Source organism: Micrasema longulum, unplaced genomic scaffold (assembly GCF_059751315.1).
Source record: "Micrasema longulum isolate JH-2025_06_02 unplaced genomic scaffold, ASM5975131v1 h1tg001519l, whole genome shotgun sequence".
NCBI classification, from domain to species: Eukaryota; Metazoa; Arthropoda; class Insecta; order Trichoptera; family Brachycentridae; genus Micrasema; species Micrasema longulum.
In genome coordinates, this window is record NW_028278702.1 from 141,938 (window position 1) to 164,334 (window position 22,397).

The following is a 22,397-nucleotide window of genomic DNA, read 5'->3' on the forward strand; positions in this document are numbered from 1 at the left end:
TAGACGTATGTCTTTGCTTTGAACCATGGGGTTTCTGATGAATTGGTTTCTGTTGAGGCGTATCATCTTCGTTGCTGGAAGTAGATATGGATTCTTGAGTATCCATTTGAGTGACATAACCGCAGTCGGATATTTCCGAGATAGTAGATGTGCTATCTCTTTTTGCACTCGAATTCATCTGGAACATAAATGATTTATATATTTAGATGTGTATTAGACAGACACCTTTCTTATTAAATAAAAAAATACAATTAAATAAAGAAAATGATTTAAAAATAATGTTTGATGTGTAATTTTAACATATTACATAAAAAGAAATATAGTAATGTAAGTCATACTAAATATTTTTCCAGCGACGTATTATATTACGCCGTATTACGCTAGTTTAAGCAGGATTTGAAGGCAGATTAGTACCTGGAATCTCGCCGGTAATCTAAATAACGGCAATTCAAAATTTACTTTAAGGTCAATTACCAGCTAAGCATAAACATATTAAGAAGAATTAGTTCCTGCCTTTATATCCTGAGATTCGTTTTTTTTCTGGTTCTTTATCTGTGTATGTTGTGCTTGGTGTAATCCATGTTTAGACACATTAGAGTTAATATACTTTGTGCTATGGGACTTTGGCATATCTGATATCTGGTGAAAAGGGTCCTTGCCATTAACGGTAGATTTATTTTCTGTCTGATTACATTTTCCACTTCCTCCTGTATCAGAAGAATCCGAAGCATTCTCAGATGTTACAATTGGTGAGTAATCATCACTTCCTAAATGCAGAAAAATATTATTTAATAAAATAATGTATTGTTTAAATAGAATAGAATAGAAAATTGATTGTTTGGTTTTCTGAAATACCTTGTTCTGGTGGAGAAGTGTTACTTTCATTATCATCAGAGGTTTCTGATAAAGATGACTCAAACCACATGTTTAGCAGTTTTTGAAGAGTACCCACATGTTGATCTTTGTAAGTGAGAGCAATAAGTTGAACCATAGTGACACTCCAGTTTGGCTGTTGACAAAAACAAAAAACAGAAATAAATTAAAGTTCTTGTTATAAATTGAAAGAAATTCAAAAACATTTTAAGCTCCTTACCCCTTGATTGCTCGCAATAAGGAAGAGTAAAATCTTATCCATACTCTGAGTAAAGAGATTCCAGAGTATTTGGTTTTGTGACGAGCCACGTGTCATTGGATTTCCCACAGGGTTCTGGTTAACTGGGATATGGAGAATATTTCGTAACAGCAATAAACTGTTGTTAATGTTTTCTACTTGAGCTGGCGGCATCTTGGATTCCATATCGCAAATATGTTGGATATATTTTAAAATAGCTTTAGTGGCTCTATTGTCAGTAAAGGCTTGTTTACTGGAGATCAGAAGATTGTTGAGTTCGTAAATGGTATGACGACCGACATTGTTTCTCGATATATCCTCAATGGATAGTAGACATTCCACGGGAATAGTGAGGTTGACTAGAATTTTAATGGTAGTTTCAATAATTTTAGGGTTATCTTTTACATGTATGAGGATGGGAACGAGATCTTTTTTGACATTTTGTCCGAATCCAACAGCTCTACGGTACGACCGAAGCGTTCTATCTTCCGCTGTGAGCTTGCTTAGAATATCTTCTAGCGATGCTGAAAACATAAAAAGGAAACAATTAGTATACGTACTGAATTGATTTAAATCAAAAGTATAGATTGCAAAATTAATATGTATATTGACTTACACAAGCAATCATCATTAATATGATAGGTATCTCCTTCTACATATCCGAGAGAGCCAAATGTACTGTGAACATGCGGATTCATAATAATGAAGTCCATTTTCGTCTGGAAAAAAATATTACTAATCATAAAAATCGTTATAAAAATGGAAATTAATATTTTTAACAGCAAAAAGGTTAAATGGGATTTGGCTATTTATCATAAATAGTAGGTAAATACGGAGAAGAAAATAAAGAAACTTGTCAATCTTCTATATAATACCTATATCGGGTTAGATTGGGTTATTTGTTTGCCTAATAATGAGGAATATTTTAATGTTTTTTTAAATATTTTTTATTTCCCTTTTTAATTACAATAAATAAAAAAATACCATATAATCTTTAGCAGAATATTTTATTTTCTCTTTCTTATGTTACACAAAAATATTATAACTGTCTATTTATGATAAGAGCAAAAATTAATTAACATTTTCTTGTATACCACGAACAGGCCATGCCTTTGTGGGGTTTTTTTTGTTTACTATTAATACGTATTTCATTGCTATGTAATTATCCTTTATATTTTGAATACTCTGTTTTACCTCTTATGTATATAGCTAAAAAAATCAATAATATTAATAATAATAAAAAAAGGTCAAACATGTCAATCTTCTATATAATATATCGGGTTAGGTTAGGTTAGGTGAGGTTAGGTCAAACATGTCAATCTTCCATATAATATATGGGGTTAGGTTAGGTTAAACTGAATGCGCTGCAGTATCTTGAAAATGTAATATTTATTTGTAAAATGAATTATTTATTTTATTCTAAGACGCAGGAAAAACATAAAGTTTTTCACTTTAATAAAATATACAATGTTATGTTCAATAATTCTTAAACGCTTTGTCACGTTGCAAGAACACATCTTCACTCTTCACGACAATAGAACGAAGATACGATGTTTGCACGTGGTACAGGACGTAGATACATGCTTTCACGTGGAAATACATGATTTTCTTTGACGTAAGTGCTTAGCTATTCTTAACGGAAACATGTATTTACATTTTGGATAAGCGGAAATCTCTAAATTATTTTTAAACTTAAGTTTTTAAGACATCGGTTAAAAGAAAAAATGTATGTACACATTACAATGTTTGTAGATGCAAAACCAATAAGTTTTATGTTTATTTGCTGTCTATAATATTGCTTTAATGAATGCATATGTATTTTAAAAATACTAATTGATAAATTTTGATGGGCATATTTCAATTGTTTATATTATGTACAACCCGCGTTGAGCCGAAATGTATAACTATAATTTATTATTTGTTATTTATTGTTTGTTGAATTAGATAATAATATTATGAATACTCTAATTAAAATCATACTAATACCTTAATACTTATTAAAAAAACATTGTTACGAAAAATCTATAAATTTTTCAATGCATGTCTCTAATTATAATTATAAATTAAATGGATTTTTATTTATATCTTCGTAGCTTTTTTTTTGCACACTAACAGCTCCTGAGGCCCAATTAAAGTGGCGAATTACACATTACACCCAGGCTTGAGAAAAATCAAATTCAATTTTTGTGTTCTCACCTGGAATCGAACCCAGAACCTTCCGGGTATGAGTCAAGTGTCATAACCACTACACCGCGGAGGCCGCCACTATTTTTTTATTAAAATTTTTCATTGATAAACCCTTACGGGTTACATACATAAAACAAAATATTTTTACTTTTAAAATTCACATTCTACTGTTAATAATAATATATTTAACATTTTTGTAAAGGTTTTCTGAGTCTTTTGTTTAGTTTTGTCTGGTAGTTTATTGTATAATTTCAGTCCATGGTTTATTAGTCTCGATTGTCCTTTTCTCGTTTCAAAAGGTTGTATATGATATTTTTCTGATATTCTAGTATTATGTTAACGTTTACTAAACTTTTTTTAAAGTTTTCATTCTTTATCTACAATTTCATCAGTGGCTAATTTATGAATAAATTTAAATATTTTATATTTTAATTCATATTTTTATATATTTTATACGAAATATTTTTTTCAAGAAAACTTATTAATGACCTTCGTGGTCAACAGATGGAAGAGTCGAAGGAATACAGATGTTCAAATATAGGCAGAATGGTGAATGTTACATATTGTGTAAAGTGGCCACTTAAACCAGCCAATGGCAGGTCATAAGCCATGTTTAAACGGTTTATTAAATTTAATCAAATGAAATAAATGTCAAATGAAACGTTTTATTGCTTTTGTGTTTGCGGACGCTTATGATTGGCGAACTTTTATGTGGGAATAAGGAGAGTATGAGATGAGATATACTACAATTAGTGTACCAATGTAGTGCCCTATGCACTATTAGGTGCGTATAAGGGAATGCTGACTAGGTAACATAACATATTTCAGGGGAGAATCAGTGTGATGCTGTCGACAAGCACGTTGTGATATTTCAATAAACACGTGCCTTTTAATTCATTCATTTTATTATGAATTACGTCACGCATAGCAACATAAAGTTATACCGTTTTGTTGAATAACCTCAGTAATTTATTGGGAAATTAAAAGACATTTAACGAAATAAACGAAATTAATACCTATTGTAAATAAGAGTGTCGTGAAATCGGGTAATGTTTTTCGTATGTTTATTATACTAACTCGTTATTCAATCGTCCTGTATAAAATAAACAGCAACACAAGTACAAAAAATAAAATAAGATTGTACATTCAAAAAACATTCTGAGTTTTTGGTAATATTGAGCAATGCTTAGTGGCATTCTCTCAACTCTAGAGTTTAACAATATCCCAAGAAGACGAAACGCGTCACATTATGTACTCTTGAATATTTAAAAAATAAAAGTAGAATTATATCCAACAGAAGTATTTTATTTTGGATATCTTGCCTAATGTTGTTTTTTATAATTACAAAATGTCAAGAAAAGCAGTCGCCGTAGTAATTGTAATTTAATTTTCACTTTTTTGCATTAGATACTCCTTACTTTTTTGCAAATGTAATATATTGTATTATTTTTTATAGTAAACGCCGATTTTTCGCCAATGAACTAAATTTCATTCAATATACATTGCAACAATACCAACAAATCAGTGATTTATGATTTTTGCATATACCGCGTTATCTTTATTTTTATTATTTTTCCACCTAAGTATGTTAAGTATTAAAATCCCAAAGTTATTATATAGAACATTTATAAAACAACTGTGTAATATGTATAGTTTTATTGTTATTATATTATTTCATAATTTTGTAATAGAACACTGTACTTATGTTAATTGTATTTATGTTAATAAAAGGCATTTGTGCCGTATATACACTAATAAATAAATAAAAATAAATAAATACGTTTATTAACGATGAAAACAGAAAACAACCCGACACGAGCGTTGACTTAGAGATTACACACGCGTTGACTTATGACTGCGATAACTTAAGCATGTTCATTATTGTTTATTATGATCGCTCAAATGCTTAGCATGTTTTAAGCAGGTCGATAGTTATTTGTGATTGAGCTACAGAATCCGCCACGAGCTGGAGCAAGGCCAGCCACGGGGCTAGCCACGAGCCACGAGGGGTGTTCCGGTGACAGGTATCATGCAGATTGCAGATTGTCGATACTAGCGTCAGACGTTCAGTGAGTTGCGGACACACGCGCACGTGGTATAAATCTACCTACTATATACCTATTCCTCACCATCTCACCCTAATGAACGTAACTTCATATTTCATAACAAGAAATACGCGCGTGCTAGCAACGTGATAAGAAAAACTTAATGTATAACTAGCTAGCCGCGTCCGTTTTTTAAGACTTATGTCCAAATATTTTTTAAATCTAATAACGGCCATAATTTTTGATCGTCTGAATAACTGTATTTTTTAAAACTTTTAACCTAATGAATTATTACACTCCTTTTGATTTTCTTTTTTAATGCATGATAATGATAGTTTTTTTACCATCGTTTGTAAATTTTAATATTATATTAAGAGTTCTACAAAATAAAGACCAAGTCAATAAATAATATATGTGAATTTTGTAAAGGTTATCCTAGTCATTTGTTTAGTTTTGTCTGGTACTTCATAAAAAGGCTTCAGAATGAGGTAGTTTAGTACTTTTAAATGATTTTTTATCCGTTAATAGACTATCAAAGTAAACGAATTTTTTTTTTTAAATGGGGGTCGTATCATCAGTGCTAAAAATTTTGTAATTTTTAAATTACTCCGCCCGCGACGTCATAAGTTCTCTTGGCGAATTGGCTTCTTGTAAGCCGGAAATCTATCAGAACACTCTATCATTGGTTGATTCGGAAGAACTGGTGACGTCGTTCAAAGTTGTACATTTTTATGATATATCGTTTTTTGTTGTTTTTATCATACGTTTTAAAGAAAAATATTTTACCGCGCGTAAGAAAATATTTTTCATCTCCAATTTCCTGTAGCTCTGAACTTCCTCATTGAGAATCGGAACGCAAAAACGATGATTTTGATATTTATTAACTAGTTTACCAACATTATAATTGATCCTGACAGTAAATCGTAAAATGTATTTATCGAAATTATTTTGTCAATTTTTTTAATGCTTTAAACGGTCATTCTTATGTCCCGACCTAACACTGATTTTTCTAGCAATTCGGGAATAATTAATATGTATAAGTAAATACATTAATTCAGTTAAAAAATAAATACGAAACAAATCTGTATTCCGATGATTTGGAAACTAAATTTTGGACATATTTTTTCTTACCGTTATCGATGTTTCCGATAAATCGATATCGATAGCGATATGGGTTATATAATTGTCATATCCCTATAATCCTAAAAACTAATTCATAGTACTGTTTAAACTCATTATGTTGCATAAAAACTAGTTAGTTTTGTTATTTTTTTGCTTTATATTAATGTATTATTATAACAACAGATTTGACTACAGTGTATATATTTTTTAAAGTAGGTAAGTATATAGTATACACGATATATTATTACCTCATTACGTACAAAAGTACTTTATAATGTATTATTTTCAGTAATGCGTAAATGAATAAAAATATATTTGTATAAATAAAGTAGAAATACTAGGTACATACTTATTATTTACTAACCATTGACCGGCGAAAAGTGTTGATTTATAAAAAAAGTAAAAAAAATAAATATATATATATATATATATAGGAGAGCCTCCCATCGGACCGTATTACGGGAAGGTTGAGAACAGGATGCCCCGATCTACCGAGAATATAAAACTACCACGGCCAAACATCATTATACTTACATAGGACGGAAGCTTTTCAATAATTTACCACAAAATCTACGTCAAGAAATAAATTACGGAAAATTAAAGATAAATTAAAGAAAAGTTTCTTGACATAATTAACATTAACTGTGTTTTGAAAAAAGAGATGTATGTTTAATATGCGCCCGTGTTTATAAATGTTGTATTTTTATTTAATAATTTTTAAGTGTTATATTTTCTCAATTTTTAAAATTGTTTAATTTTTTATTTTTATGTTATTTTGTAAACTTGCCAAACACAAGAGCTAGACTCTTTTTTGGCAAGTTCAACCTTAAGTGTTCCATTTTTCTACTGAATGCATTGTTTATTTATGTTAATAAAGGTTTTTATAAAAAAAAAAAATATATACATCACTTTGAGTTTATTCGCCAATTAGTACTTTCGATCTAGACGAGCATCTTCAGATTGATACAGATTTAGAAATCCATAGGTATATAAAACATTAATTATAATTAATGTTTCATTCGAGGGGGGCGATTTGCTGACGAATGTCGATAAATCGAATGTGATGGCTTTTGAAAGAAATAAAAGTATGACTAAATGTGAGGCCACTGTAAATAGGATTATACTGAAACAGGTAGAGGAATTTGTATATATGGGAAGTATGTTTATTAGGGATTGAATGACTGAGAAATATATTGAATGGAAGGTGAGTGCCGGGATCGGAGTAAACGATGCACTTAAATCAACACTGACAAATAAATGTTCGTCACGGGAGGCAAAATTAGCAGTTCACAATGAAGTCCCGGTGCCGACCCTTATGTATGGGAGGGGAGAATGGAATTGGAAAAACAAGGATGAAAATAGGGTGAATGCTATCGAAATGCGATCTCTTAACTATGTACGATGGGTGCACAAATGTCGAGATCCGTAATATGAATGTAGAGGAAGCGAGATCTGAATGTCAAGGATGCTATGGCGTTCTATCCTTTTTGCCAACACTTACGGGGAAACGGCGCGATGGTTTGTTTGTGTCTTTATAATTAAGAGATAAACTCACAACTATTAAACAGGGTCCGAAACATCGTTCAGAAGGACGAATAATCCAGATCAAACTTTAACAGGAAGGCCGAGAAATTCTAATAACTTTGATAAAAAAATACTTTTTCAAATTATGTGAAAACCGCACTAATACTTTATTTAATGTAACTTAGTGGTTCAAATTGGATTAAACCATATAAAGTGCAATGATGTAATCAATTTTATGAATTTGTTGATTGCATTTAATTAAGTAAAAAATATACATAATATCGAGGCTATACTGACAGAATGCATTCAGTCAACAGTCTTCATATATTTAAAATATTATTTATATACGTGCAAGATGTTGATTTCAAATTTTATGCTATGCTTAGAATAAAGATTACTCTTTCAAAGGTTCAAAAAAATTTAAAATAAATAATGCGTTGAAAGAATAAAAAAGCTTTAATTGCGACTATCTCGGATGTTGCTTTAATGACTGAATGCATTATGTCAGTAAAGCCTCAATATGGTCATAGGACGTATTAAAAACACAAGCATAAACTATTGTCTCGTCCACGTGCCCTAAAACATTCTTACAACACGTTTTATAGGAATTACGAACGCTGACGTAAACGTGACGTACAATTTCAGAAATAACTTAGGTAATTGTTACTAGAAAATTTCTGTTTAATTATTCGATTTGAAAATTACGCGGCCCTGGGGGCAATTTTAAACGTTATCTTCATCGGTACATATAGAGACGGTATAAAACAAACTCGATATTCATGTGCAAAAATGTGTTCATTATGTATTTTTGTATAATTTAATTTAGTACGTACTATTATTTGGCATATGATTTATTACTCCTATTTCTTATATTTCTTACTATAGTATTGAGTGAGTTTCTAGAAAATTTATATCAATTATCATTTCAATTATGTTTTTATAAAATTCTTTTTATGTTGATTTCAATGATACTCTTATTTTGTTTTTTTTTTAACACTACTATATTTTACTATTATTTTGTTGATTTAATGGTACCATTATTTTGTATATTTGATTATGTGTGATTCTTAATTTGTATAATTTATATTTTAAAAATTATTTCTGATTATCTTTTTTGCATTGTATTCTTTGGAATTTTATTATTTACTACGTTTACCTTTTTTTCTAGATTGTTATTCTATGTCATTATAATTTTATCCAATAAATTTTACTATATGTTTTTATTTTTATTTATTGTGGCTTGACACGGGCACAGCCTAAAAAGCCTTAATAAGTTCATTAATATTTAAACTAGTGTAATTTTGAATGAACAAATAAATAAATAAATAAAATAAATTGAAAATATAAAATACATTTGTCGGTAACCTTTAATTGAACATGTTTTTAAAAAATGTATTCATATTCTATTTTTCATACAGATAACATAATTTTGATTTGTACATAAAATTGAAGATAAACGTACCTTCCCATCGTAATACGGGCCCTGGACTAGTACGTTCTAGTTATCGACCATTTTCTTACGTGTTATTTTATTCAATGGGGTTCACTGTTAAAAGTTTGACCTTAATACATATTAAAAAAATAGTATAAAGGTAAAGTAAACTTTTGACCCGTAACAAATTGTTTTGCAAAGTATTTTTTTTCATCCAAGATCTTTTACAAAGCAAGTTTTTATAATTTCGAGTGGGTCTATTTACAGGTTACTCAATAACGTAATTAAGAAAAGTTTTTTTTCGCTGAAAATTGCACATTGGCTTTATGTAACATTCTTTTCTGAAAGCGGGAGTTAAATAACCAATTACGCGACTTTTGGTATGTTTGGAAAGAGAAAAGTTGTGACAATATTATTGACGTCAAAAAAAAAAAAATCCGAGGGTGAAGGCCACTCAGTTACGTGTTAGTACTTTGAAAATATAATCAACCGGTATGCGATAGAATAACAAAATTTGAAGCACTAACTTTCTGGTTGTTCATTAAAACAAAATAAATACAAAACAAGTATGTTTTAAACCACTTCTTTTTTATTTTTTCCACCGACCGGTTTCTAAGCTACACAGCTTCTTCATCAAGTACTGAACTAATGTTTTTTTTCACATAACCAAATAAACAATATTTATTTTGGTCCACTCCTGTCTAGTTCGAAGATAGTCTCCGTCTCCGTAAGTATACCTTAATAAAGAAGCTTGGATAGCTTTGAAATCAGTCGGTAGAAAAAATAAATAATAAATGGTTAAAAACAAAATTGTTTAATATGTATTTTATTATGGTATGCATAGACTTAATAGTCAATTCAGAGATAAAAAACCTGAAACTTCAATCCATTAATTAAAACAAAAATAAATATACTAATATGATTTGAATTAGGAACCTTCTAGAAAAAAAATTAAACAGTTCTGTTGTTTTCATTTGACCCGTTTTGAGATTATCAGATTTCTCCGCGGGTAAAAAAGCGAAATAATTTGTTCCGAAAAGTTTGGACAAAATGTAAACGGTTTAATAAGGAAAAAAAACATGTCCTTGTTGATATATACACAATTACTAATTTTCTTTGCACAATGTTTCTTCTAATATTTTAACTATTAATAATATTAACAAAAACTAGATGTAAATTTATTTTACCTACAGTTAACTTTCATTTTAAATTTCCGCCCAAGTATAGAAACTAGAAGATTTTTATTGTTGTTATAAAGCGTCATATTTTTACGGACCGTATAACATTTTAAAATTAATATTTACTTTGCACCACGCCCAGTAGAGTTAAATTAAATTAAAATCGCGGTTTATGAAATTGAAATTTTTAAAGAGTTACTCGTTTTTTTATACATTTTCGAGAAACTTCGCCGTACAAATAAATGCTTTAATTTTTACAGCATGTAAGAAATTAATTATCTCAAAATTTCCGTAGCACTGAAATTTCTCATTGCAGTGTGTCAGGATCATTTTTGTTGCATGAAACGTAAGGTGATCGGTCTTATGATTCAGGTTCCAGTCTAGGAACAATGAAGCATTGCAGTGTAGAACCACCTTTAAAACCAATATTTTATGTCCACCTTTACAGGAATGGAACCCAGAACCTGCTGAGCCAACTACTACTCTACAAGGCGAACTTATCTCCACTCAATTCCCCTTTTCAGAATGTTTACCTGAGAGTAGTTATCGAGAAGAAAACACTCGACCAGGGTTCTAACTCCATTGCTGCAGATATTTTTTACCGTCCGGACACATAACTAATTGTAAATATTAAAAAAAACTAATTATTTAAAAAATCTAGGTTGCGGTTTTAAACCAAATTAAATAGAGCAAAGTGTTAATTTCTAGCGCTGTAAAATAAACCAACCGTAGGAATATGTAGATAAAGTAAGTAGACTGGATTTAATCCATTTGGGATTTTATCGTTTACTTCATAACAGGTGTAATAATGAAAGAAATATGGGTGTTTAAACATGAACAGAATTGTGAATGTTACAGTGTGTAAAGTGATCACTTGAATGACGTGTCATCAAAAAAAAATACTTTCCAGGAAAACACTTTTGGTCGTAAGCTTTATAAATGCTTTGATTTCCATATTCGCGTCTCAGGGAGGTTTTTCACCCTGAATAAATTTCATATTCACATCCCTAACATATTCTCTGTTGTGACATTAATTCATTTTTAAACATATTTATGTGTACATTTATTATTTAGAGTTGTACACACTAATTCGGTCCGTTTTCAAAAGGTGGCTCTGGCAGTTGTGGATAGTAATGTCTTGAATTACAACATTCACCATTATTCCCTTTCCGCACCTAATGGTGCATAAGGCACTGCATTAGTACACCAATCGCAGCGTATCTTGACCATTTTTGTTACATGAAGGTAAGATAATCAGTCTTACGCTTCAGGTACCAGTCCAGGGACTATGAAATATTCTGGTGCGAAAACACCCTTTAAAATAAATATTTTATATCAACCGTGTCGGGAATTGAACCCGAGACCTCTTGAATGGTAGGCCAACGCTCCATTACACAACGAGGCGGACAATTACATAATTACGACAAACTAATTTTACAGCTATTTTGTAAATATATAATAAATTGAAATTATTTCCAATAAAAACACTACCACCTGCGTGTATACATTTTTCAAATACGGGTATTTTTTAATTGACACCAAACCCTTTACAAAATCGTAACATTTTTTTTTTATTAACTTCGACATTGTTCCTTTCAGATCCAAGACACAGAATTCTTTAAATTCTAAGATGGCCCCAAAGAGAACGCCATAAAGCCCAATGTGGATATTGAGTAATCGTGCCGATCACAGCGAAGGTGAGTGGAAAGATTTACCTACGGAACTTTTCCGCGCATCTTTTCACGCCGACTTCCGCCGCCGACGCCCACGTGACATTTTTCTTGTGTTACAACAGACCAAGAGTCCCAATAAGGAAATATCACGTTTTTCAAAAACATTTTAAAGCAATAAAGGTACATAATATTCCATTTTAAAAAAATAAATTGTTATCGGTAGCGAAAAAATATTTTAAATGTGTAATTTTGAATTCCCGCAAAAATGGCCATTCCATTGGCCACGCCCCTAATACATCGCGATTCATGTTAATTTGTTCCCGACCATTCAAATTTGTTAAGAACATTGTTTTAAATCTTGACGTCACAACTACCAAGGCTAAACATATCGCGTTTTTCAAGTGACGTATTTAAAAAAAAAATCTTATTAAATTTATGTATAACATTAAAACGTTTCTCCACAATATCCATATTGATTTTGAAAATACAATGAATTATTCAAAATTAAATTCATATATTTTTATCGGTATTCGTAGTATGTGATATTTCTCCATTTCAGTGGCGAATGAGGAAGTTCAGTAGTTTTTTTAATTTTTTTTATTTGTTAATAGACTGTTAAACTAAGTCAAAATTTTATTTTTATTTTTTTATATATCGTATTATCGGCGCTACGATTTTTCAAAGTTTTGTATTGCTGAAATAACTCCGCGTGTAACGTCAGAGGTTCATTTCCGCTTATTCTCATTCAGTTCTTCCTTTTGGTCCAGAAGCGACAAGCAGACCGGAAATCTTCCATAGCTCTCAGATCATAGGTTGATTCACATGAACCAGTGACGTCATTTAAAGTAGTGCGTTTTTATCAAAATATTTTTTATTATTTTTTCTGTACATTTTCAAGAAACTTTGCAGTACAATTTAATGCTCTAATTTTTACCCCGCGTAAGAAAACATTTTTTGTATCCAATTTCCCGTAGGGCTGAAGTTCCTCATTACAGAACGGAGCACCTAAGCCAAAAACCCTATAATTCTAAATTCGGGCAAAGAAATTTCAGGTTTCTGGGCTCCAAAATATTCAATATGTTACTCGAACATTGCAAAACCATGACCCGGATTCAATCAAATGAAGTTGTAAAAAATTGGTTATTAAAAATAAGTATATTTAAACATTGGATAATAAATTAACTAGTAGGTAGTCATGTTATTGTTTATTTGGTACAAAAATGTCTGCCTTAAAACAGGCTGTACCTAGTTAGGCAGACTAGACGAAATCTAGAGAAATCTATCACCTTAAACATGAAGTAGATAAAGAAATTGTATTTTTTGCTAATAAACCGTGATTATTATATTTATAAATATATTTTTAAATTATTCAGGCGTTGTTCAGTAGGTGAAATAATTAAGCCAGATGAATCTCACCCACATCAATGAAGGTTTTAGTTATACTTTACGCATGTCAACAGAGGGAAGAGTTGAGGAAATGTGGATGTTTAAAAATCGGCAGAATAGTGAATGTTACACTGTGAGTAAAGTTGGCACTTAAACCAGCCAAAGACAGGTCATAAATTCAAATTCAGATTTATTTCTTTTACCAAAATAACATTACAAACAATATGAAATATTTAATATTTAATAATTTAAAAATATTATATTGGGACAACATAAGGGTATTAAATGCAAACTTAGAAATCTCCATTGAAGGAGTTACTGAGATATTTGCGTAAAACTTTGAAAAAAGAATTGTGAGATTTCTAAATATGCTTCATCAACTCAATGAAGAAAGTTTGCGGTGTCAAGTATAAGTGAAATCTGTTTTTGCAAGATTTAGAGATGATTTTGAATTACGCTATTATTTAGGTAGGTTTTTATATATGGTTTATTTTGGCATCAATAATTAATTTTCCGCTTTTCATTGGAGATTTCTAAGTTTGCTTCTAATACCCTTACATATGCAACCAGTATACCCTTGAGAAATAGTTCGATATTATTAAGGTATAATACTCTATAGCAAGAGTATTTGCCTCTTAAATATAATTTCACTGAAGTGAAAGATGTTGATCTCTGAAGTTGTAATGTTCAGCTGCCTGACTGTCTTCCAATCGGCAATAAACCCTATAAATGCCTAGACTTCCATATTTCCCTCTCTAAAATGATCTCCTTTTCTTTTGTAAGATGTTAACAATTATGTTTTTATATTACAAAATTAAATACACATACGCACATTAACTTTATAAGTATAGTAAATAAACAAATTAATTACAGTAAATATTATTAAGTATACCAAATACAATTACAGAATTTAAAATTCACAGCTTACCCTTTATTTAACCTATTAATAAAACGAATGTGTAATAAGTGTCGAAAAAAAAAGTTTTTCCGCTTCAATTTTCAATTCTAACACGAATAACCATAGATTTAGTGCTTAGTAGTACCTAGTAGTTCATAGACATATTTATGATTAGATACATAATATTATACTCTCACATGAGGAGGAAAAAGTGATGAAAATATTTTCGTGAGCGGGAATCGAACCTGGAACCCCCGTGTGTGAGACAAACCTCTTATTCGGTAGTTTCGATTTTTCAGATGTATTTTACTCAATAATCATATCACTTTTAACAATATAGGTTAATTGAAACGTTACGTAATTAAATTGGAATACATGTTTATCTGCGTTCAATGACATTTCGAACATACGTAGATCGTCCGATAAAAAAATTGTTGCATTTATCTTCAATACATTCGCACTGTAATTGAATAGTAACCTGTATAATTATTACCTTCTCTTTTACTCTTATGTAAGTAAGGTGAATGGTAAAAAAGGCGATCGTGATGGAACGTGAATAGCCACCAGTATAAAATAATATACATGAACATACGTAATTGAGTGATAGTAGGTGCCTATGTAGATATTGGACAGACTGACCATTGTTATTTAAAAATAATTGAGACGTATTTTTAGTTTTTAGATCACAATGAATAAACACTATAAAAAAATTAGCGATAGTAAAATGAGCCGTATAAAAAAATTGCATTGAAAAATGGTTTTTTTGGTAACCCTGACAGCATTTTGTATAGCCACATAAAACTTTGAATATAACTACATTTATTGTCATGTGATTTTGGGATTCTTGAAGAATTTAAGATAGCATGAATTTATTTCACATGCTAAAGAAATGAAATAAAAGTAACAGTTATTGCTTTCATCCAAATAAAAAATTAAGAGGAATACCCTTTACTTATTATTTTAAAATAAAATGTATATTTGTCATGTGATTTTGGGATTCTTTAAGAATTTAAGATAGCATGAATTTATTTCACATGCTAAAGAAATTAAATAAAAGTAACAGTTATTGCTTTCATCTAAATAAAAAAATAAAGAGAAATATCCTCTACTTTATATTTTTAAATAAAATGTATATTTGTGAGTATCTGTTATTGATAATGTATTATATATTTTTTTCTATTTTTCAACAAGATTTTCCCGTTTGTTTATGTTGAAAATTCAAAGCCTCGGTTTGTAGCTTGGATAGTGAAAAATCGTTTTGTACTTACTACATATACTATTTATTTTGTCAAAAAATACATGACTTTTGAAGTGTGTAAGCATTTGGAAAATTCTTAATATTTTTTTGTCCCCGAAAAACGATATTAATAAAGTAAAATAAATATATCCTTACCTTTCGTTTTTGGTATTCAATTTTCAGATAACATCACACGGTTCAAAAAGTTTTTATGCCAATGACCTAGGTCAAATAAAGTAATGAATTACTTGATACTTAATTAAAAAGAACGCCAATCTGAGCGAGTAAAGTGATGTTTAGTATGTTCTAGAGTTTTATCGAGACCATTTGAGAGTGCACCTCGCGACACTAACAGGAGCGATATAGTAATATTTCATGAATAATTCGGAGCGCGGCAGTGGTGAGAATCACAGCATTGCGCATGCTTGCGATAGGTATCTTCCTATAGTACAGAAACACGTGGAATCGCAACGTGATCATCGGACTGAGGACACCGCACATTATTCTTATTTTCCACAGCTGGAGGAAAAGAAAATAAATGTAGATCGGCAAGTGGGTACTTTTGTAGCTTTATGTAGGCCGCACATGCGAGTAGGAAATAGAAATGTTGAAAAAATGAAACAGTTTTTCTTCCTAAACAGATTCACACAAAATGAAACCTTTACTGTGAAGAACTACCTCATCAAACTTATTAATTCTCAAATTTAACTGTTTTATGAAACTGTTTCTAAAAAAAATTTTTAAAGTAACGTGGGCAAAACCATGCCAGGATTGCTCTGTTTTTGTTTTTGTTTCGGAGTCGCGATCATAAGATTTTTCCAGATTTTTTTCAACGCTGCTATAAATTTTTATTTAGAAACCGTTTTACAAAACACAATAATCTGTGAAACGGTAACTGTTACCACTACTACTTTTAAATAACCGAAACGCCCATCTCTAGTGGTGAGCCTATTCACGTTCCCTAGACGCGTGACATTGTATTTATACTGGAAAGAAAGCCTATCGTGATGTTTTCTATCAGTTACATTACTTAATCTGTAATTTTGCCATTAAAATAATCTAAAAATAGATTGGAAATAGGGCATTATCCTACAATTCTGCGCTACGATACTATTACTAAATAAGTGTTCTTATGACGAGATCGGTGTTTTTAGCACATTAAAAGCTAACGTCCGGAAATTGAAACCAGAAGAAGAAAAAGAGGCATCACATAATTACAGTGGTGAATTTTTAATTTGTTTTATTTGAATCTTAAATTAGGGTACACGTCATAAACTAATATTAAGATTGAGACTCGAAGATGTCGCGAAAGCGATGAAACCGGTCACTGGATATTCCAAATTTGTGGATTAAAGTATCACTCGTATTTTATTTATATAATAAATTACAATGAACTTTCATCAAGAATTTTCACCTACAAACTTAAATGTTTTGAGTAAAGTTCATTTATAAATAGCTTACCACAAAATATATCTTCGTTTAGTCGGCAGTCGGCTTCTTGGTGTAATGGTCAGCGCGTTTGCCTACCATGCAAGAGGTCTCGGGTTCGATTCCCGACATGGTTGACACGAAATATTTATTAAAAAGGGTGTTTTTACACTAGAATATTTCAGTCCCTGGACCTAAAGCGTAAGACTGAATATCTTACATTAATGTAACAAAAATTATCAAGATATGCTGCGATTGGTGTACCAATGCAGTGCCCTATGTACCATTCAGCATGGAAAGGGAACGTTAATGATGATGATAAAATATAATAACCGTAAGTGTGAATTTTGATAAATTTTTATCCTCATAAATCTTTTTACCCATACCGAATTTTTTTTTTACTGCTTTTGCAATCGCCTTTTTTCTAAATGAGAGTCTGATTTTTATATTTTATTGTATTTCGTGATCATGTTTAAGTTATCTACAATATTTTTTTCCCCAGAATTCTGTGTTTTTTTTATTGTTAATAATTTTATAGATTAATTGCAACACTGAAACACCGAGGCTTGACAATAATATCGCATTTAAATATTGTGACCCCACCGAAAACCGAACCTCGTTTATCCGTTGGCAAGTAATCATTGTGCTACGGGGTAGATAAACTTATAGCTTCCCAGTGAACTATACAAAAGAACATTACCACTATAATCATTTCCCTGTTTGCGCCCATTGGCATTGGAGCGAAGGGCACTGGATTCGTAAAATTGAGATTATTATTCACTATTACAGCCTGAATCAAACGAATTTTTAACTTATTGAGTAAACTGTAACTTATCGATTATTGCTATGAAAAAAATTTATACCTAAGCATGTTGCTTCTCTACAACAAGATAACAATTAAATAATATTTAACAAATTACAACAGGAATGGAGAACAGTTTAAAGAAGGAATAGGAAGTTAAGGCATTTACTTCAGGTGATTGTCTTTTATCTACAAACTCAAAATATTGTAAGTAATATTAGTTTTTTTTAAAATTAAATTTTGTTATGAATTACTTTCCTATTTTTTTGACAACATTTTTGTTCCTTTTAAAAAACGTTATAGGTATCTTTCGTTTTATTTTTAAAGGGATAACCCGCTAAGCCTCTATTTTGAGGCTGGACAGCAGGTGGGTGGAGGAGATATAGAAGGAGGTAATAAAAAATACACCATAACACCCAGACTAATTGAGAAAAATCTTTCTTGGATTTTTTTCTTGCAACTGGCGGGAATCGAACCCGTGACGCCAGTTTCACCGTTGGCCGTCTAACCAACTGCGCCACGGCGCTTGTCTGTGATAATAATATAAATAAGTTTTTTGTTTGTCATCATAATCATTCCCTTTCCGCACCTATCGGTATATAGGGCACTGATTTGGTCCAAAAATCGCAGAGTTTGATAATTTTTTCTTACATGAAGGTAAGATGATCAGTCTTACGCTTCAGGTGCCAGTCAAGGGACTATGAAATATTCTAGTGTAAAAGCACTTTTTGATAAATATTCAATGTCAACCGTGTCGGGAATCGAACCCGAGACCTCTTGCATGGTAGGCAAACGCACTAACTACACCACGAGGCCTACTTTTTTTGTTTTTAGGCATGCTGAAAATGGCTCCGCACCATTCAGCAATTTTACTGACATAAATTATTTTTTTGAATTGGTACCTACCGAAAAAGAACCGTGGTTTTTATAAAATGCACCTACGTTAATTTAATAAACAAGTTTTTCCCGTGGTGGCACTTACGTTGTTTTCTCTATGCACGTTCCAGATAAGACATGTATTATACCAATGATTTTTTGGACAAATTTTAGAAGGATTTTTTAAGGCTTACAATGAGGAATGTTCCTCTGAAATTTCGCGGTCTGGCCATGAAAAACCGTGTATAATGTGATTTACTCGCTGAAGTACATATAATTAAGAATAGTCCCGAAGAAGCGTAGAATCATATTTGAATACATCGGACTGTGTCCAATAATTCCCCTACTATGCCTCACTTTCGCCGCGCGCATTCGTGATGCGCCGCGTAATGTTGCACGATGGGAAAAAATATAATTATAACACAAATATAAGGTAAAAAAAAGGAATTTGTTAATTTCGATAAAATTTTATTGTGCAGGTGGAAATATTGATTGACACAACAGAGTAGATAAGTAAACGGTCATTTAATAAGAGTAATGAGTAATTAATGAACTTTTAACATAAAATATAAAACAAATTTTATTTTACATAAAACTGATGTTTTTATATCATGTTTAATAATATTTTATGTTCTAAAGATAATGTCGGTCAAATGTCCACGATAGAGTTGTTTAATCTGAGATCCAATTTTCAATAGTTCTCTCATTAGATGAGCAAAGTAGGGTAAAAAAAATACTACCCTGGCAACACTAACGAAATGTTCATTTTGTTTCTTCGACTATTTGACAGATGGAAAAATAATTCAATTTTTAAGTAATGCATTTGTTACTTACACATTAATTTGCTTATTACACATGAAATGTGATTGCATCCTGTGTCTTTAAGATCTTAGCAGTATTTCTGCACTTTAAAAGGACACAACACGGCATAGTTGAATTAAAATCAGGAGTTGCGTACTGAGCGACGTCTTCAAAGAAACTAACGGGTCAAAACGTAAACCTATTCATTTATGAGTAGTTTAGTCGCCTTCTGTTTGATGTGCGTATACGGTTTCTGGACTATTCTTAATTATATGCTGAAGTATAATAAAAAATAATTCCGGTTAATAGCGGCATATCATATTAGGCAAATCACGATAAACATTTGAACCGGGTTGTGGGTAGTGTTGTGGACTCATGCTATTGTATTTGCTTTTACGTTGCATATATGATTTTATTTCACAACAAGCCTTCAAAATGAAATGTCAAGTAGACGAAAGTGAGCATTCTCGACACCTCCTTCTCTTCGCGTTCAATCAAGGGAATAAAGCTGCTCGCGATATTTGCGCAGTGTACCGTGAAGATGCTATGAATTATTGAGTTATTTGTTGTGTCCTCTTGTTCTTTCAATTTGGAAAAAAACGGTCACCACTTAATTTAACATAATATAAGTAACATGTTTTATACATACCTAATATAATTTTATGACAATATTAAAAAAAAAATAGGTACTAGGTGTATATTAAAAAAAATATTTAGAGCTTATTATACCTTTTGTAGCTGTGTTTTTAAAGTTTTTAATATGAAATTCCTCTATGAAGAAAAAGTATCTCGCTTCCATAATTTCGGCTTAAACAATTTCAATGTAACTATTTGATATTTTAAAAATATTTGTAGGTGCAGTTGCTGTAGTCTATTGTTTACGTTTAGATAATGGGCAATATAATACGTACACGCAGTAAATAGGTTGTGGCAAAATAGCAAAAAGTCCGGATCATGTACAAAGACAGAAAATTCCTTTTTGGTCTGTATTATTTGGTTTTTCCATGTTCAAGTTTGTTTTCCTTATGATCTTGTAATCGCGTTCAATATCAAATAGTCGTTAACTGTGATGAGGTTATAAAGAGGAAAATACTATAGGTAATATAAGATACTGGTCAATTCATTAGAGCTGGCGCGTTCGTAAAACATATACAAACGCATTTAAAATCTACAGGATGTTTATTTAAAAAAGGTTGTATTAAATTGTAACCGAATGTGCTATCTTTTTTTTAAATCCGTATTGAATTAGAGGATTGCGCATATGATAAAAAATACAATGGGTTAAGAAAACGTAATATATAAATTTATTTTACACAAGTACATTTTTTATTACATAGTTTGCGTTCATCATATTCGACGAACTTAATAATAAAAAGGCTCGTTTTCTGCCGCCATTTTCAGCAGATTTTTTTTGGGGGCGATATGTTATTTACTAAAATTTTCTTAATTGATTGTCTTGTTTTTGCTCTAATCCAAAGGGTACTTGGAAGAAAATATAGCACATTTAACACAAATTGAATATGAAAGTTTTTAAAATCAATATTTTGTACATTAACAATGTGTTTGTGTAAGTTTTGCGAACGCGCCAGCACTAGATAATCGACCTATACATGATTAGATTAAATGAAAAATAAAAAAAATTAAACCACTCTTTTTAATAAAACATTGAATGTATATTATTTTATTTTTACTATTGAGAATTGCAGCAAAATTCTGACGAACGCAGAAGCGTATATTTTATTACCATATCATTATCAAGTAACAAAGCAATAGTAATCGTAGTAGTCTATGTCACGCTCATAAGCGCGCCTGAGCGCGAGAGAGACAGATATTATTTTCATAATGTGTACGTCGTCCAATGTCATACGTCATACCTATAGATGTAAAATTACGTAATTTTACCAAAAGGCGTGGTAAAACATCGTAATTTACGGTATTGTACGGTAAGAAACGAATATGACGTACTAATGTTTATTTTTCGAATATATAACAAATACGAGTAGCTTTGTTTTAGGGTAGGTACGTTACATGACGTGAAAACCAGGTTTAGATCCATCGGGTGGTTGTCAAGATTTATAAGTATGGGACGTTCAAGGTCATTCGGTATGTACTTTTCAAACTTAAACTTTTTTTTAAATAAAAAATGTTATTATGTTTTGAAACTTATCAGTATCGGTGGACATAGGGTCCTTAGTAAAAACCATTAAGTTCGTGACCTAAATTGTTTATTAAAAAAAATAACGAACTTAGGTATTATCATATATAACTGTTATTAGAACTTCACAATTGTGTATACTGACCTAGTACAAGGTTGTAAGCGTGGAGTGATGACGCCATAGTTTCATATTAAAAAAAATAAATAATACCTAATATTGATCAGAGGCGTGAAAATATATCAATTTTGAAATACTGCAGCCTTGCAAAAAAACGTGAGAAAAGGTATGTAAAATTGTTTAAAGAAAATTAAAATTTTAGCGTATTATCAGCGTCGCGATTTTTCAAAGTTTTGTATTTTTGAAATTACTTCGCGTGTGACGTCTCAAGTTATCTTCCCCTTCTTCTCGATGAGTTCTGCTGATTGATCGATGTGGACCTGCCGTAAACTGGAAATCTATCACAACTCTCTTATTGATTTGGAAGAACGAGTGACGTCATGCAAAGTAGTTCATTTCAAAATATAAAAAAATACATTTTCGA

At 30.9% G+C, this 22,397-nt stretch overlaps 1 protein-coding gene across 1 annotated transcript; it reads right to left on the reverse strand.

The window, feature by feature from the left end:
• Positions 1-152: 152 nt before the first annotated feature.
• On the reverse strand, positions 153-22,037 carry LOC148275088 (protein timeless-like). Its single transcript, XM_088236181.1, has 4 exons — positions 22,001-22,037; positions 1,094-1,635; positions 856-1,009; positions 153-178 (listed from the first exon to the last, which is right to left on the reverse strand). The coding sequence occupies exons 1-4, from the start codon at positions 22,035-22,037 to the stop codon at positions 153-155; spliced, it is 759 nt and encodes a 252-aa protein (XP_088092307.1).
• Between the last annotated feature and the right edge of the window lie 360 nt (positions 22,038-22,397).

Coding starts and splice junctions, on each gene's coding strand:
- LOC148275088 (XM_088236181.1), bottom strand. CDS start 22,037: ATGGCGTCATCACTCCACGCTTACAACCTTGTACTAG. Junction 1,636..22,000: donor CGCTTACAACCTTGTACTAG/GTCAGTATACAC, acceptor TTATGTTTTCAG/CATCGCTAGAAGATATTCTA. Junction 1,010..1,093: donor TTATTGCGAGCAATCAAGGG/GTAAGGAGCTTA, acceptor TTTTGTCAACAG/CCAAACTGGAGTGTCACTAT.